Genomic DNA, 15006 nt, shown 5'->3' on the forward strand with positions numbered 1-15006 from the left:
GCTGGGCCCTCAGTCGGAGTTCTCCGGTTCAAATCCCGGCTCAGCCACAGCCTCAGGACCCTGGGCAGGGAATTCGCCTCTGGATTCCCCCTTCCGTGAAAGTGGAAAGGATCTCCAAGCTCCCTCGTTCCTCTAAATCTAAGGGCTGGGCTAGGAACACAGGGGAATGGTCGGCCGAGGGAGCGGGCTCTAGGACACCCGGTCCCACTTCGGCATTCCGTTTTCATTCGGCTTCACGCTCTTGGGGGAAACCGGCTCCTTTCCTGGGCCTCGGTTTCCCCATATGAAAAACGGATCCGAGACTTTAAGGCCGGGTTGGAGGGTTATGGAAACAGACAGCAAAGCTAACCCTAGCTAAGCCTGGGTGGGTCCCGTATAAACCTGCAGCCCGGCCCTCCCGGTCCCACCCGAAGGAATAGCCACGCGCGTGGGTCCCGGAGGGCCGGGCTCGGGGGTGGGCGGAACTTCAGCTGAGGGGCGGGATGTTTGGGGGTGACGGGTGGCCTCTCGGAGGGTCCGGGCTGTGGGCGGGGCAGCGGCAGAGGGGTGGGTCCTGAGGGTGGGTGGGCGTGGCGTGGTAGGAGGGGAGGGGAGCCGAGAGCAGGGACCGGGCAGCCATAAAGGCGGTCCCGATTCCCCGGCCGGAGGTTCCTGGCCACCGCTGGAGCGGCGGGGCCCTCGTGCGATAGGGGTGCCATGGCCACGGTCACGGCCACTGCCACAGGGATGCGGGGTGGCTGCAGCCACGGGGTCCTCCCTCTGCTCTTCCTCCTGCTGCAGGTGAGCGGTCTAGCCGGGATTTGGGAACACTTCTTTGTTCCAGGGGAGGCACGCGGAGCTGGGAGGAGAGGGGGTATAGTTCCCATGTCTGACTGTCCGCCCCCTTTTCCTCCGCCCGGGAGGTCGCTCCGGAGTCTTTGTTGGGACCCCTGCTCCTCGGATCTGGGACTTGGGGCGGGGGTCCTGCTGAGGAAAGCCTCCACTGCCTCCTCAGCTCCTTCTCCTTCCTCTCTCCCCCCCCCGCAGGTGGCACTGGACAGCGCAGATGGCAGCTGTGACCTCACTGACCAGTAAGTCTGGAGGGAGGCCCGACGGGAGGGGGAGCGTCTCCCTACATTTTCCCTTCCCCTTCCCCCTCCGCTGGACCGGACTGGGCTGTCCGCTCCGTTTCTCAGAGTACATACACACCTTTGTAGACTCAGGGTGGGAAAAATCCTCCGGGGTTGTCCCCCACCCCACGACACCACCCCACAGGGAAGCTCGTAGGTCACCCAGCTCCACAGCTGCTTATCCCCGCAGGAGCAGCTAAAAATAAACAGCCTGAAGCAGTGGCCCCCTCCCAAGTCCCTTCCCTGCTCTCTGTCTCTCTCTGTCTGTCTCTCTGTCTCTGTCTGTCTCTGTCTCTCTCTGTCTCTCTGTCTCTCTCCATTTCTCTGTCTCTCTCTATTTCTCTTTCTCTTCTTCCTCCCTTTCTCTCTCTTATTATCTCTCTTTCTCTGCTCCCCTCTCTCCTCCACTTTCTCTTTCTCCTCCCTCCCCCCCCCTCAGAAACACACACACTACCACCACCACTACCAGATTCCCTCCCCCTCCTGCCCCCCAGCTCAGAGTTAGAACCATGGGGCTCTAGTGACCCCCACTTCTGTTGGGAGAGGTTGTGATATGTGGGCCCCTAGGGGAGGGAATGCAAGGGAATAGTGAGTCAAAGTGGGGAAAGCTAGCTGCCCTGTTTGGGCTTAAAGAGTCAACTCTGGAGGGTCCTGGAAATTCCCTCCCAAATACATCAGTTGTCTCGAAACCCAACCCAAGCTGGCAGCCCAGCCAGCTTCTCCTCCTTCCAAGGGACTTGCCCCAGCTCGTCAGGGCCCTCTCTCCTCCTTCCAGGGCCTAGGGTGGGGTCCTAAAAGGGTTCCCAGCCACCCCCCTCCCCACCTCGGTGGGGGCTAGGGCTCTCATTCCAGTTGTGGGTGAATCCCCCCTCTCTCTGCTCTTCCAGGTGCTCCGCCAGTGCCAGCTGGACCAGCCTGTGGTATGTCTGGTAAGTACGGAGCTGGGCAACGAGCCCTCCACAGAAGCAGAGGGACTGGCCTAAGCCCAGAGCTCCCCCGGCCGGTCCGACTGGTTTGCCCAGGGAGGGACACCTCCGTTGGCCTGGCGCAGCCTAGGAGGGGATCTACCTGGGAACTCAGAGCTTCCGGAAATGGAGCTGAATGGGGAGGTCTAGATGCAGCCCCCGGGGGAGGGGAGAAGGCCAGGGAGCTGATTGAGCCCGTCCTGCGGGGGCGACTGGCTGCTGCAGGGGCAGACGGGAGCCGGGAAGAATAGGTTCCATTAGCTAGCTGCGGAGGGACGCAGATCCCTATCTCCCCTTCTGGGGACTTAAATCCCAGTCCCGGGTTATACCAGAGCAAAGCTCTTCCCACCTTGGCGCATCCAGACACTTCTCCACGGTTGGAGAGTGGGAAGCACCCGCCTGGGTCTTGTGCACTACTTTAGGAGCTCTCATCCTGAACAACCTCATCTGGCAGACCGAGCGAGGATTCTTGTCCCTCTTTTACAGATGTGAAAACTGAGGCTCAAGGAAGGGAATTCTCTAGCCAGACTCGTAAACAACAGCACCATATTTCAGCCTGACTAAATTTAGTGTCCTTTCCATTAGTTAGACATGATAGACCCCAACTTTCTCGTTTTACAGAAGTTCACAGATTTTGGAGGGAGCTGAGGCGAGACTTGAACTCATTTCTCATGCCTTTTTCTTAATTTTTGGATTGAATGTTGTTTCCCCCTTAATGGATGCCAGGCAGGGGTGGCGATGCTCAGAGGACTGGACTGTGTTCCTGCAGACCTGGCTAAGCTTCTTTCTGATTTCTGCCCCACCCCTGCCCTGGAGGTTCTGTCTTTCTTACTGAGAAGTAGAGAGAAGAGGATCCTGGGGAAGCTAAGCTTGGGCTCCTCCCACCCAAGGGGAGCCAGCATCAGATCAAATTAGAAGTAGACAGATCTCCATAAATACAGTGAGCTGCAGGATGGATTGGCATTCAGAGCTAATGCCTGCTTCTCCATTGCCATCCCTCCCCATTCTGCCAACAGTGGACCTTAACTGGGAAATCTAGAGCTGTCCCAGCAGGGCACGCATGGCTCACCAATGTCTGCCCATAGGGAAAACCTAGAGCTGTCCCAGAAGGGGCGCCCATGGTTCGCCAGGGTCTGCCCACATGGGAAACCTAGAGATGTCCCAGGAGGGCACCCGTGGCTCACTAGGGTCTGCCCACATTTATTCCCAGTCACAGGGTAGCCTCCTTTAAAAAACAAAACCAAACCAAAAAAAACCTAGTTGCTAGGGCTCAGTGGGACAGATTTTCTGTCCCAAAATATTCTCTCCTTTCCCCAGCTACAGCTAAGGAGAACCCTTTCTCAGAGCACCTCCTTCCCCTCCCCTGTGCCCAGTCAATGGAGTCCAAACAACTACTGTTGGATGACCCTCTGCTCCTCCTGGAGCTCGTTGCCCTTTAGCCTCCTTTCTGTATTTTCCCCCAGGCAGGGTCACCCAAGCCCCATCTCCCTGAGGGCATGGCAGGCAGCCTCTGCCTAGCCAGCCTGTCACTTTCCCAATTGATGGCCGGGCACATCTTGTTCCTGGAGGGATGGGGTGAACGAGGCTTGAGGGTAGAAGTGAAGCCCGGAGACAGCTGTGCTCTCCCGTGCTCCTGGGAAAAGCCAAGTCCTTTCCAGCCAGGCAAAGATCCTTTGGCAGCCGGTCACATTTAGAGAATGCTTGGTCTCAAAACTACCCCTGGAAACTCAGATGTCCTGTTCCCATTTGAGAGATGAGAAAACTGAGACTTAACAAAGTTTCTCATCCAAATGACTTAAATTCAAGTCCTGCCCTTGTTAGTTCCTGTATGAACTTGACTTAGTAATTTAATCTTCAATTTATCATTTTTAAAAATAAATTTTAAAATTGTTTTTAGTTCCAACTTTTGTCTTTCTCTTTACCCTCTTTCCTACTACCATTGAGAAAGAAAGAAATATGATTCCCATTATATATGAAATCACAAAATATCTAAGTCACTTAACCTTTAACTTGTGTCGCTAGGCGGTCATCCAGGGTTATCTCCACTTATCCTTATCCGTAGCTAGATGGTCATCCAGGGTCATCTCCAATCATCCTGGTCTGTAGCTAAATGATGGTCATCCAGGGTCATCTCCACTCATCCTGATCTGTAACTAACTAACTAATCCAAGGCCATTTCCACTCATTTTGATCTGTAGCTAGATGGTCATCTAGGGTCATCTCCACTCATCCTGATCTGTAACTAACTAGTCATCCAAGGCCATTTCCACTCATTTTGATCTGTAGCTAGATGGTCATCCAGGGTCATCTCCACTCATCCTGATCTGTAACTAACTAGTCATCCAAGGCCATTTCCACTCATTTTGATCTGTAGCTAGATGGTCATCCAAGGCCATCTCCAGTCTTCTTGATCTGTAGCTAGATGGTCATCCAGGGTCATCTCCAGTCCTCCTGATCTGTAGCTAAATGATGGTCCCCCAGGGCCATCTCCAGTCATCCTGGTCTGTAGCTAAATGATGGTCATCCAGGGCCATCTCCACTCATCCTGATCTGTAACTAGGTGTCATCCAGGGCCATCTCCAGTCTATAGCTCCCTATCTGTGCTCTTGATACCAGGCTACTTTTGATGATCTAGCAACAGTAACTGGAACAGGGTATGGGTGTGAGTGCCTAGGCATTCCCATCAATGGGGAGAGCTTTGCTGAAGACCCTTGAGACTATGAGCTTTGCCATTTGGTTATGAAGAATAAGCAGATTCTAGGGAAACTTTACCAGAGTTACTAGAAGTTTCCCAAGTGCATTCTAGTGGCTGGGAGATAATGAATTAATGAAATGAAATGGGATAATTAATGAAAAGCAGCTTCCCGGATCCTAAAGACTTTATAAATGTTAGATGCTGCTCACCCCCAGGGAAATCTGCCAATTGTGGTGCTTTTGGACCCCATTAAAAAAGGGGGCCCAGAGGTTCACACCCAGGTCCTCTGCCTCCTTAGGGGGTATTTGAGTGACCGGTCCTTGAAGTTTGAAGAAATAACTGCAGGATTTCAAAGGAAGAACTAGAAAAAGCTTCAGACTACCCCTTATTTGACAACCAGGGAAACTGAGGCCCAGGAGGTTAAAGACCCATTCAAGGTGCCATAGATAGTGGTAGCAGAACTGGGAACCCAGAGCTAGCACTCTGACTCTTGGGCTGCTAGGTGGGGAAGTGGATTCAGGCCTGGGCTGGACATTTCTCATTAGCTATATGACTGCGGGCAAAGTCACTTATCCTCTATTTGCCTCATCTGTTAAATGGGAACAATAACAGGTTGTTGTGAGGAGCAAATGAGATAATAGAGGTAAAGGGTTTCGCACAGTCTCTGGCACTTTGTCGGTGCTAAATAAATGCTCATTTATTTTTTAATTATTGTATCCTGATGTGTCTCATGGAAAACCTGTAGATTAGTAGGGTCTCTGTTAAGGCTGAGGGTCTATTATTCCCGGTCCTGAAACCTTCCCAGCAACATGCTCTTGTCTCCCCCCTGCTCACAGGCTCATCCTGCTGACTGTGTTCATGCTGCTCCTCTGCGGCATCCTGGCCAGCTGCATCAAGTTCTGCTGCCAGAGAAAGCGGCCGCCCGCCCAGACCACGTTCCCCCTCCCCAGGAGGCCCTACGATCTGACGGTCATCACGGTGGACAATGACAGCACCATCCACAGCACCGTCACCTGTGAGTAACAGCCAGTGCCGACGGGAGGGGGATGCCAGGGGCACGGGAAGGGGGGAATCACAGGGGCGCGGGATGAAAGTGGGCTGTGGGATTCGACTCAGCAGTCAGCCAACAAGGCGTGGATTAAGAGTCTACCTACTATGTGCCAGGTATGGAAGATTCGGATACAATTTAAAAATTCATCAGGTACCTACTGTGTGCTAGTCTCTGAGTACAGAGTGCTAGGAATGAGCAGAAACTAAGCAATTATTGTTATATACTTGGTGCTTTATTAAGTGCTAGGAATACAAATACAACGAATGGGTGAATGAGCATGTATTAAGCACCTACTGTTTGTCTGGTGCTATACTAAGTTTAGGGATACAAATAAAAAAGTGAAAACAGTCCCTTGCCTTCCAAGAGCTTATATTCTACTGAGAAAGGGCACATGTACATATATGTAGCGAAATATGAGACATAAAAATAAAAACAGATTAGTAGAGAGGGGAAAGTGAACAGCTGGGATCAGGCTGAGGACCAAGACCTCCGCCAGAAAATAGAACTTCAGATGAGCAAGAAACTTAAGAGAAGAGGATGAGGGGAGGATCCCAGCAACCAGGGCAATTATTAGGCACTCACAGTGTGTTAGGCACTTCATTAGGTGCTAGGAAGATAAAGCTCCAAATGGGAGACAGCATTCCAGCTGAGGACCTGTAAGTGGACAATAGGAAAGAAAGAAGGGTGTCAAAAGTAATAAAGCAAGCATTTATTAGGCACCCACAGTACATTAGGCACTTTGCTAGGTGCTAGGAAGATAAAGATCCAAATTAAACAGACCCTACCCTCAAAGAGTTTATACTGTGCTGGATTAAATGAAAACAAACGTATATATTGTTATTGTTCAGTCATGTCTGACTCTCTGTGGTTTTGTTTGGATTTTCTTGGCAAAGACACTGAAGTGGATTTACCACTTCCTTCTCCAGCTTATTTTGCAGATGAGGAAACTGAGGCAAAAAGGGTGAAGCATCTTGCTCAAAGTCACACAGCTTGTAAATGTCTGAGACGAGATTTAAATTCAGGAAGATGAGACTTCCTAACTCCACTCCTAGCATTCTTTCTATTGCACCAGATATGTGTGTGTATGTGTGTGTGTGTGTGTATATATATATATATATATATATATATATATATATATATACACACACACACACACACACACATATATATACACATATCATATAACATAAACACACTTGTATTTATACACACACTGTGTATTTGACATGTATGAGTGTGTGTGTACATGTATGTGTATACACATGTACATATATACACATGCACATATATTTCTTTTTTAACTCTTTTATTTTTTTATTATTATAGCTTTTTATATACAAAACATATGCATGGGTAAAATTTCAATTTGACCCTTGCAAAACCTTCTGTTCCAACTTTTCCCCTCCTTCTCACCTCTCCCCTAGATGGCAGGTAGACCAATACAGCACATACATTTCTTTCTTTCTTTTTTTTTTTATAATAACTTTTTATTGACAGAATCCATGCCAGGGTAATTTTTTGACAACATTATCCCTTGCACTCGCTTCTGTTCCGATTTTTCCCCTCCCTCTCTCCATCCCCCTCCCCTAGATGGCAAGCAGTCCTATATATGTTAGATAGGTTGCAGTATATCCTAGATACAATATATATTTGCAGAACCGAACAGTTCTCTTGTTGCACAGGGAGAATTGGATTCAGAAGGTAGAAATAACACGGGAAGAAAAACAAAAATGCAAATAGTTCACATTCATTTCCCAGTATTCCTTCTTTGGGTGTAGCTGTTTCTGTCCATCATTTATCAATTGAAACTCAGTTAGGTCTCTTTGTCAAAGAAATCCACTTCCATCAGAATACATCCTCATACAATATCGTTGTCAAAGTGTATAATGATCTCCTGGTTCTGCTCATTTCACTTAGCATCAGTTCATGTAAGTCTCGCCAGTCCTCTCTGTATTCATCCTGCTGGTCATTTCTTACAGAACAATAATATTCCATAACATTCATATACCACAATTTACGCAGCCATTCTCCAAATTGATGGGCATCCATTCAATTTCCAGTTTCTAGCCACTACAAACAGGGCTGCCACAAATATTTTGGCACATACAGGTCCCTTTCCCTTCTTTAGTATCTCTTTGGGATATAAGCCCAGAAGTAACACTGCTGGATCAAAGGGTATGCACAGTTTAATAACTTTTTGCAGCACATATATTTCTATTACATATGAAATCAATTTTTAACAGCAAATGAATTCAAAAAAGCTTCGTGGTAATTTTGAACTTCCCCACTAACATTGGGGAAGAACTAGAGGGAATCTTAGGGACCATCAAGTCTGAGGAAAATTTTGAACTCGTGTTCCCGAGTCTAAAAACAAAAAATATCCTATGGAGCTTAGGAGGGGAAGGCTTCAGCAGTGAGGGAAACCTGGAAAGGTCCTAGTAGGAGGTAGAACCTGAAATGGGTCTTAATAAGAATGGAGAGGTCCCAGGAGGCAGAGGAGTTTCTCAGTCCTGGGGGAGAGGCAAGCAGAGGCAAGAAATTCTGAGATAATACTCAGGGATTTGCAAGGGACTCTGTGCCAACCAGTACCCACAAGGAGTGCCCACTCTGATGTAGCAGACACAGGGCCATCCAGCCTCTGTTTGAAGACTTTCGAGGATAGGGGCACCTGACTTTGGGATTGATCTAATTGTTAGGAAAGTTTTCCTCCATTAAAATATTTTACCCATCTTTTCCCTAAACAGTTAGAGTCTGAGACAAGCCCCTATTAGATTTGTCCCTGATTCCACTCTGATCCTTTTTTTTTTTTTTAAATAATAGTCTTTTATTTTCAAAATATATGCAAAGATAGTTTTCAACATTCACCCTTGCAAAATCTTGTTTTCCAATTTTCCCCTCCCTTCCCTCACTCCCTCCCCTAGACAGCAAGTGATCCTATATAGGTTAAACATGTATAATTCCTCTTTATATATTTCCACATTTATCATGCTACTCTGATCCATTTTTGAAGCTATTTCAGTTTCCAGCCTGGTTTTCCCCTAGAGAAATATATCTTCCTCCCATAATCCAGCCTGGTGTTCCTCTAGATGCAGGGGTCCTCAAACTTTTTAAATAGGGGGCCAGTTCACTGTCCCTCAGACTGTTGGAGGACCGAGTTATAGTAAAAACAAAAATTTTGTTTTGTGGCCTTTAAATAAAGAAACTTCATAGCTCTGGGTATGGGAGGATAAACGTCCTCAGCTGCCGCATCTGGCCCGTGGGCCGTAGTTTGATGACCCCTGCTTCTATAGAAATATATCTTCCCTCCCATAATCCAGGCTGGACTTCCTTTCACTTAATTTTTTTTAATTTGGAGAAGCTAAATAGAAAGCTGGAGGTAGAGGCAGGAAGACCTGGATTCAAATCCCACCTCACACTCTGATCTAGTCACCCAGTTTCTCTCAGCTTTAGTTTCCTTATCTCTAGAATGAGAGACTTGAATTAGGTAATTTCCAAGGTTCTTCTAGCTTCATTCTAACAGTGGTGGGTGAGGAGAGGAATACTCTTTTTTTTATTCCACTCCAATGGGAGCTTCCATATATGGATTCCCAGCATGAGGGAAGGAGCACAAGGTGGCCAGCACTCACTCTGGTTCTGTTTTGGATTTCTCCCTCTAACTCTTTAAATCAAAGAGATCAAGAGATAACAAGTTCCTTTGTTCTTCCTGGGTAATAATTAGTGAGTATTATAATGCTCTTATCTCAAATGCTTCAAGTTTTCCAAAATCCTTTCTTGGCTGATGAACTAGTGTTTGTGAAGAACCTACTATGTGCTAAACTTGGGCATGTGGATGGTGCCATAATCCGTAGAGTGTTGGGCATGAGTTCAAATCCCATCTCAGATATTTGCCAGCTGTGTGACCCTGAGCTAGTCACATGTCCCCATCATCCCCTGGGTCTCAGTTTCCTCACATGTAAAATAAAGGGATTGGGTGAGCTGATCTCTAATATGTCTCCTAGCTCTAATTATGGATGAGGCCTTATCTAATCTAATATTCTTATCTTTTAGAGGCAGCTAAATTGTCAGGGAGAGAGCCCTAGGCCTGGAACCTAATCCAGCCTCAGATATTTCCTAGCTGTGTGACTTTTTCAACCTATCGCCCTATCTGTAAAATGGGAATAATAATAGCATCCACCTCTCAGGCATGTTGTAAAGATCAGATGAGGACTTCACAAATCTCCAAGTGCTTTCTAAATGCTACTTTTAATTATTATTATTTCTCAGTAGAGGAAAACGATGGGATTTAGACTCTTCTATAAAATAACTTCGAGACTCTATATTTAACCTTATGATTCTATGGTTATATCATGAGTTAGAGATAGCTGTGGCATGAGACCCTTTCAGGGGTAAGACGAGTTCAAATTCTACCTTTGACCTTGAGTGCTTATGTCAAATGGTCATAGGTTTAGCAGTGCAAGCAATCCCAGAGTTCATCATTTGACAGCTGAGAAAGCTGACGCCCCAAAAAAGGGAACCAATTCACTCATGGTCTTCAGTATCTGAAAATGGAATTAAATGACTTGACCAATGAGTCGAGGCTAAAACTGTAGAATAAACATGTATGAAGCTTTTATTGTGTTTGGAGCCTTGTGCTGAGGAGTAGAGGAGAAGGAAAATTTAGTGAGATCTCCCTTTATTGCCTCTGCCCCTCACTGTGGGCCCTGGATTCTAATCTAGGAGGGGAATGCACTAAGCTAGCTTTAGCCTAATAAACTATAAGGAGATATGAAAAGTGCATGGGGGCGGGGAAAGGGAGGCCGAAATGCTCAGTGAGGGTCAAAGGAGAAGGTTCTTAAAGTTTTTTCATCAGGCAGGGTCTTATGGTAGAGATGGCTTTTGATTTGAGTGCTTCTTCCCTCTTAGAATCAATCCCTAGTTTCCTGGAAAGTTCTGCTCAGAAGCCACCTTGCATGTGGTCTATGCCCATTTCCTCACTGAAATCAGTCATATGTGTTTTAGTGCTAGAGGGCACCTTAGTCACGAAGCCCACTCCTCTCATTCTGCAGAGAAAGAGAATGACTCCCAGACAAGTGAAGTCACCTGCCCACAATCACACAGCTATTAAGTAACAGACCAGAATTCACATTCACATTAGCAGACTTCAAAGCCCATGCTTGCTTCCCCGCGGCACCATGGCGCCTTTCAGATCGCTCTGATTATTTTTCAGTTTTGCCTTTTTGCTTTGACCTGTAATTTCCTCAACATAGAAAACTTCTGGTGAGGAACTTTCTTCAGCAATATCTCATCAGAAAAGTATACTGGCTTGTCCAGCATCACACCAACAGTGTGTGTCAGAGACTGGGCTTGGCTCCACACCCTGTTCTCTACCCATCACATCGTGCTGCCTCCATGGAACTTTTCTATATTGTCTTAACCACATTAGAATGAAAACTTGAGGTCAGGGGCTGGCTTTCTTTTTGCTTCTATTTTTATCCTTAGCACTTAGCCCAGGGACTGACTGTCTGTGCTTAAGAAAGGCTTGTTGCCTTGTTAACATAATGGCTGTATAATAAAAGTTAAAATGAAGGAATAGGCATTTTGTGGAGCATAGTGCCCTACTGTGTAATGGAGTGGAGTCCCAAAGATCCAAAATGAAAAAAGGTTGAGAATCTTTAAATGGTAAAAATCCATCAGGCAATAAAGGTGGAACATTCTGGACATAGGGAGTGGCTGGTGGACAAAGGCATGGTGGTAGGAGATTACAGGCCTTATTCAAAGGGTAGAGTGTAACCCTGTATAGTTTGACTGGAGTGTAGAGTTAGTGGAGGATATAAAGCAGGGGTCCTCAAACTATGGCCGCAGGCCAGATGCGGCAGCTGAGGACGATTATCCCCCTCACCCAGGGCTATGAAGTTTCTTTATTTAAAGGCCCACAAAACAAAGTTTTTGTTTTTACTACAGTCTGGCCCCCCAGTAGTCTGAGGGACAGAGAAATGGCCCCCTATTTTAAAAGTTTGAGGACCCCTGGTATAAAGTAACATGAGAAATCGGGGTTGGGATGGGAATGGAGAAAAGGCCTTTAATTTCAGTTAGACGTGAACTTCAGTTAGACTGGACTTCAAGTCCAGACTGGACTGGACTTGAAAGAGCCATCAGGAGATTAGAGTCTTTCTATTTTACAGAGGAAGAAAACAAGGAATATTACTCGGGGAAATGGAACCGCTTGCCCAGAGTTCATACAGATAACAAGTTTCTGAGCTGGGATTTGCTACCATATCATGTTGCCCAGCCTGAATTCCTGGTTCCTAACCCTGCCCCTGAGAACTGCAAGACATATTTAGTCCTGCATCCCTGTATTACACATGAGAAACTTTGAGACCCAAGGAGTTTAGGTGGAGTCACAGCTAATGAAGTGTTGTAAGTTAAATCTGAAAACCCAGCTCTTAACCCTTAAGTAGCCAGTGAAATGGGATTGATCCCAGAAAGAGTTTTGAGCTGAACCATCAGGGGTCTCAGGCTGGGGAAATCTCTTTGCTAGTCTGGCTGTACCGTTGTGTCCCATCCTGATCTCCTCCCTTCTCCCCCCCCCAGTAAGGCTCTTCCTGACTTCCTTTGCTCTTTTCTCCAGCCTACAGCTCTGTGCAGTATCCCCTGGGCCCACCCCTGCCCCTGGCATTTCGGGAGATGGAATCAGGCACTGTGGCCCCTCCAGCCTACAGCCTCTATGCCCTAGAGCTGCCCCCCTCCTACGAAGAAGCCATCAAGATGGCCAAACCAGGCTTGGAAGGAGCTCCTTCCTCCCAGAAGGCCAGTTCCAGCCCAGAACAACCTGATCCCTGTGGGGATTCCCAGCCCGGGACAGGACCGGGACCCTCCCCAAACCCTGTGGAGCCCCAGCCGTAGCCCAGGAGCACGAGGGGCTTTGGAGAGAGCTGTCCCGGGAGGCTTGAGGAGCAGCCGAGGTGGGGGGTCAATGGAGACTGTCCTTGATGTCCCTGCCTCTGGCTTGGGGCCAGCTCAGCGACCTTCACTCAGAAGGGGATCTGATGACACCCGAGGAGCAGGCCGGTAAAAATAGCAGATGGCCCTGACCAGCCTAGGCTTCTCCCCCCAGAGGGAGGAACAAAATGTCCTGGGCTCCACTCGCCTGACGCCATCGGGAAGAAAGAGGGCATCGGGCCCCCCAGCTGGGGGCTGTCAGTTCTGGCTGGGTCAGACCAGGCCACGGAGAGGGAGGAGGGCCGGGCCTGCTACGGCCTCTCTCCAGCAAGAGTCACCCAGGAATTGTGTATTCCAATGGCTGGTGGTGTGATAGTCACAGTCTGAAGAAGAAACTGGGACTGTGAAGAGCGATCCAGGAGAAGACCTCAAGCCCCCTCGAGGGGCTCGGGGCCCGGGGGAGGACTTCCCTGGCTAGAGTGAGAAGAGACTTCCTCTACCCCCTCCCAGACTGGCAAGATGTATGTGTTGTGGGGGAGCTGGGTCCCAGCTCATCTCGACTTTGCCCCCCCTTCGTGGGATCTCAGAGCAATTTACCCCAACTCTGGCCTAAACAGGACTTTCCCCTACGGTGGACCCAGCAGAGGGTCATCTGGCTTTCAATGAAGGGATAAGAACTCGTTTTCCTCACAAATTACCCATTAAGTGACGGAAGATTTTTTTGCATTACGTCTAAATTTTGCCTTTTTATAACTTCTCCCCATAATTCTCTGAAACCAAACAGAGCAATAATCTTCTTTCCGTGTCACGTCAACTCAGACGCTTGGAGAAGTTATCAGGGCCCCCCTCCCCACCCCAGAGCTCCCTTCCCCAGGGTCATATGGGATGCACTTGAGCCTTCACTTATTCTGGCTGCCCTCCTGTGGACTTTCCTTTGTCATCCGGGCCCGATATTGTCCAGCACTGAGGGGGAGGTGGGACTGCATCCAGAATTGGAGGGAGGACGCTGGGGGGTTGGGGCGGTGGGAGGAAGAAGTTCCTTATGTCATGTTTGAATGAAATGCTCCAGTCTAGTCTGCTTTGATTTCTGTGGCTTTTTTCTTGGGGGGAGGCGGGGGAAAAGTAAACTTTGGGGGAGTTTTTTCCTGTGCTGATTTGAGTCTGGCTTAAGTGTGATGGGGAAGGAGAGGAAATGTGTAGGGTCCATTCTTCTCTCATGACAAAAATAAATTAACAGCACATTTATTAAGCACTTACTGTATGCCAGGCACTTTCCTAGCTGGATTCCCAACCAGCAACTCAAGCTCACCCAGATAGTAAATGACAAAGGTAACATTTGAACCCAGCACTCTTTCCCCACTTCCAGATCTAAATCCAGAACCCTGACTTTCTGGTCTGACTATACAATGAAAAAGGGGAAGAATGATATAACAGAATGGAAGCAGGAGACTTGGGGCAGCTAAGTAACATTTGAATCCAAAGTTCTTTCCCCATGTCCAGATCTAAATCTAGAACCCCGAGTTTCTGATCTGTGACCCAACAATGGGAAAGGGGGAGGGTGGTATAACAGAATGGAAGCAGGAGACCCGGGGCAGCTAAACAGAGCAGTAGGCCTGGAGTCAGAAAGAATCGAGTTCAAATGTAGCCTCAGACATTTATAAGCTGTATAATTCTTAGCAAATTACTTCACTTCTGCCTCCATTTCTTCATCTGTGAAATGGGGATAATAATGGTGACCATCCCCCAGGGATGTAGGAGGGATGAAATGAAATAGCATCTGTAAAACGCTTAGCACGGGACCTGGCGTGGAGTGGGCACTCTGCAAATGTTAGCTATTATAATTATTATTGGCCCTGCCTCTGATACTGCTGTACACGCCATGTGACCACAGCCAAGGGCATTTGTCTCTGCGGGTCCCTTCCTGCCCCTGCCTCTGTGTTTGGAGGGGAAGAAGACTTGATCTGCCCTTGCTGCCAGCAGGAATGGGAAGCCATCAACTCTCTGTGAATTCCAGGCTCTTTGACACTAGACCAGGGGCCATGATGCCCCGGAGCTAGTGATGGAGAGCTCTACGAAGGCCAAAGGTCCCTCCATTTTGCTTTGCTTTCCTTCCCCACTCTGAGCTCTGCCCCTGCCCTAAATCTGCATCTTCTCTCTCCATTGGGGAGGAAAAAGGGGACGAAGAGAAGGTCTTTAGAATGGTGGGGGAGGGGGGCGGACTCCAAGGCTGATGGAATCCTGAAATGGTGGAGGGGACAGACAGGTGGA

General features: G+C 48.1%; 1 protein-coding gene across 1 annotated transcript; it reads left to right on the top strand.

Annotated features, from left to right (window-relative positions):
* The first annotated feature begins 618 nt into the window (after positions 1–618).
* Positions 619–13822, top strand: TMEM52 (transmembrane protein 52). The gene is made up of 5 exons (XM_051988787.1): positions 619–780; positions 1027–1070; positions 1997–2038; positions 5606–5784; positions 12428–13822. Exons 1-5 carry the CDS (start codon positions 697–699, stop codon positions 12700–12702), a joined length of 624 nt encoding a protein of 207 aa, XP_051844747.1. The 5' UTR covers positions 619–696; the 3' UTR covers positions 12703–13822.
* The last annotated feature ends 1184 nt before the right edge of the window (positions 13823–15006 follow it).

The sequence above is a fragment of the Antechinus flavipes genome, chromosome 3 (genome assembly GCF_016432865.1).
Source record: "Antechinus flavipes isolate AdamAnt ecotype Samford, QLD, Australia chromosome 3, AdamAnt_v2, whole genome shotgun sequence".
NCBI classification, from domain to species: domain Eukaryota; kingdom Metazoa; phylum Chordata; class Mammalia; order Dasyuromorphia; family Dasyuridae; genus Antechinus; species Antechinus flavipes.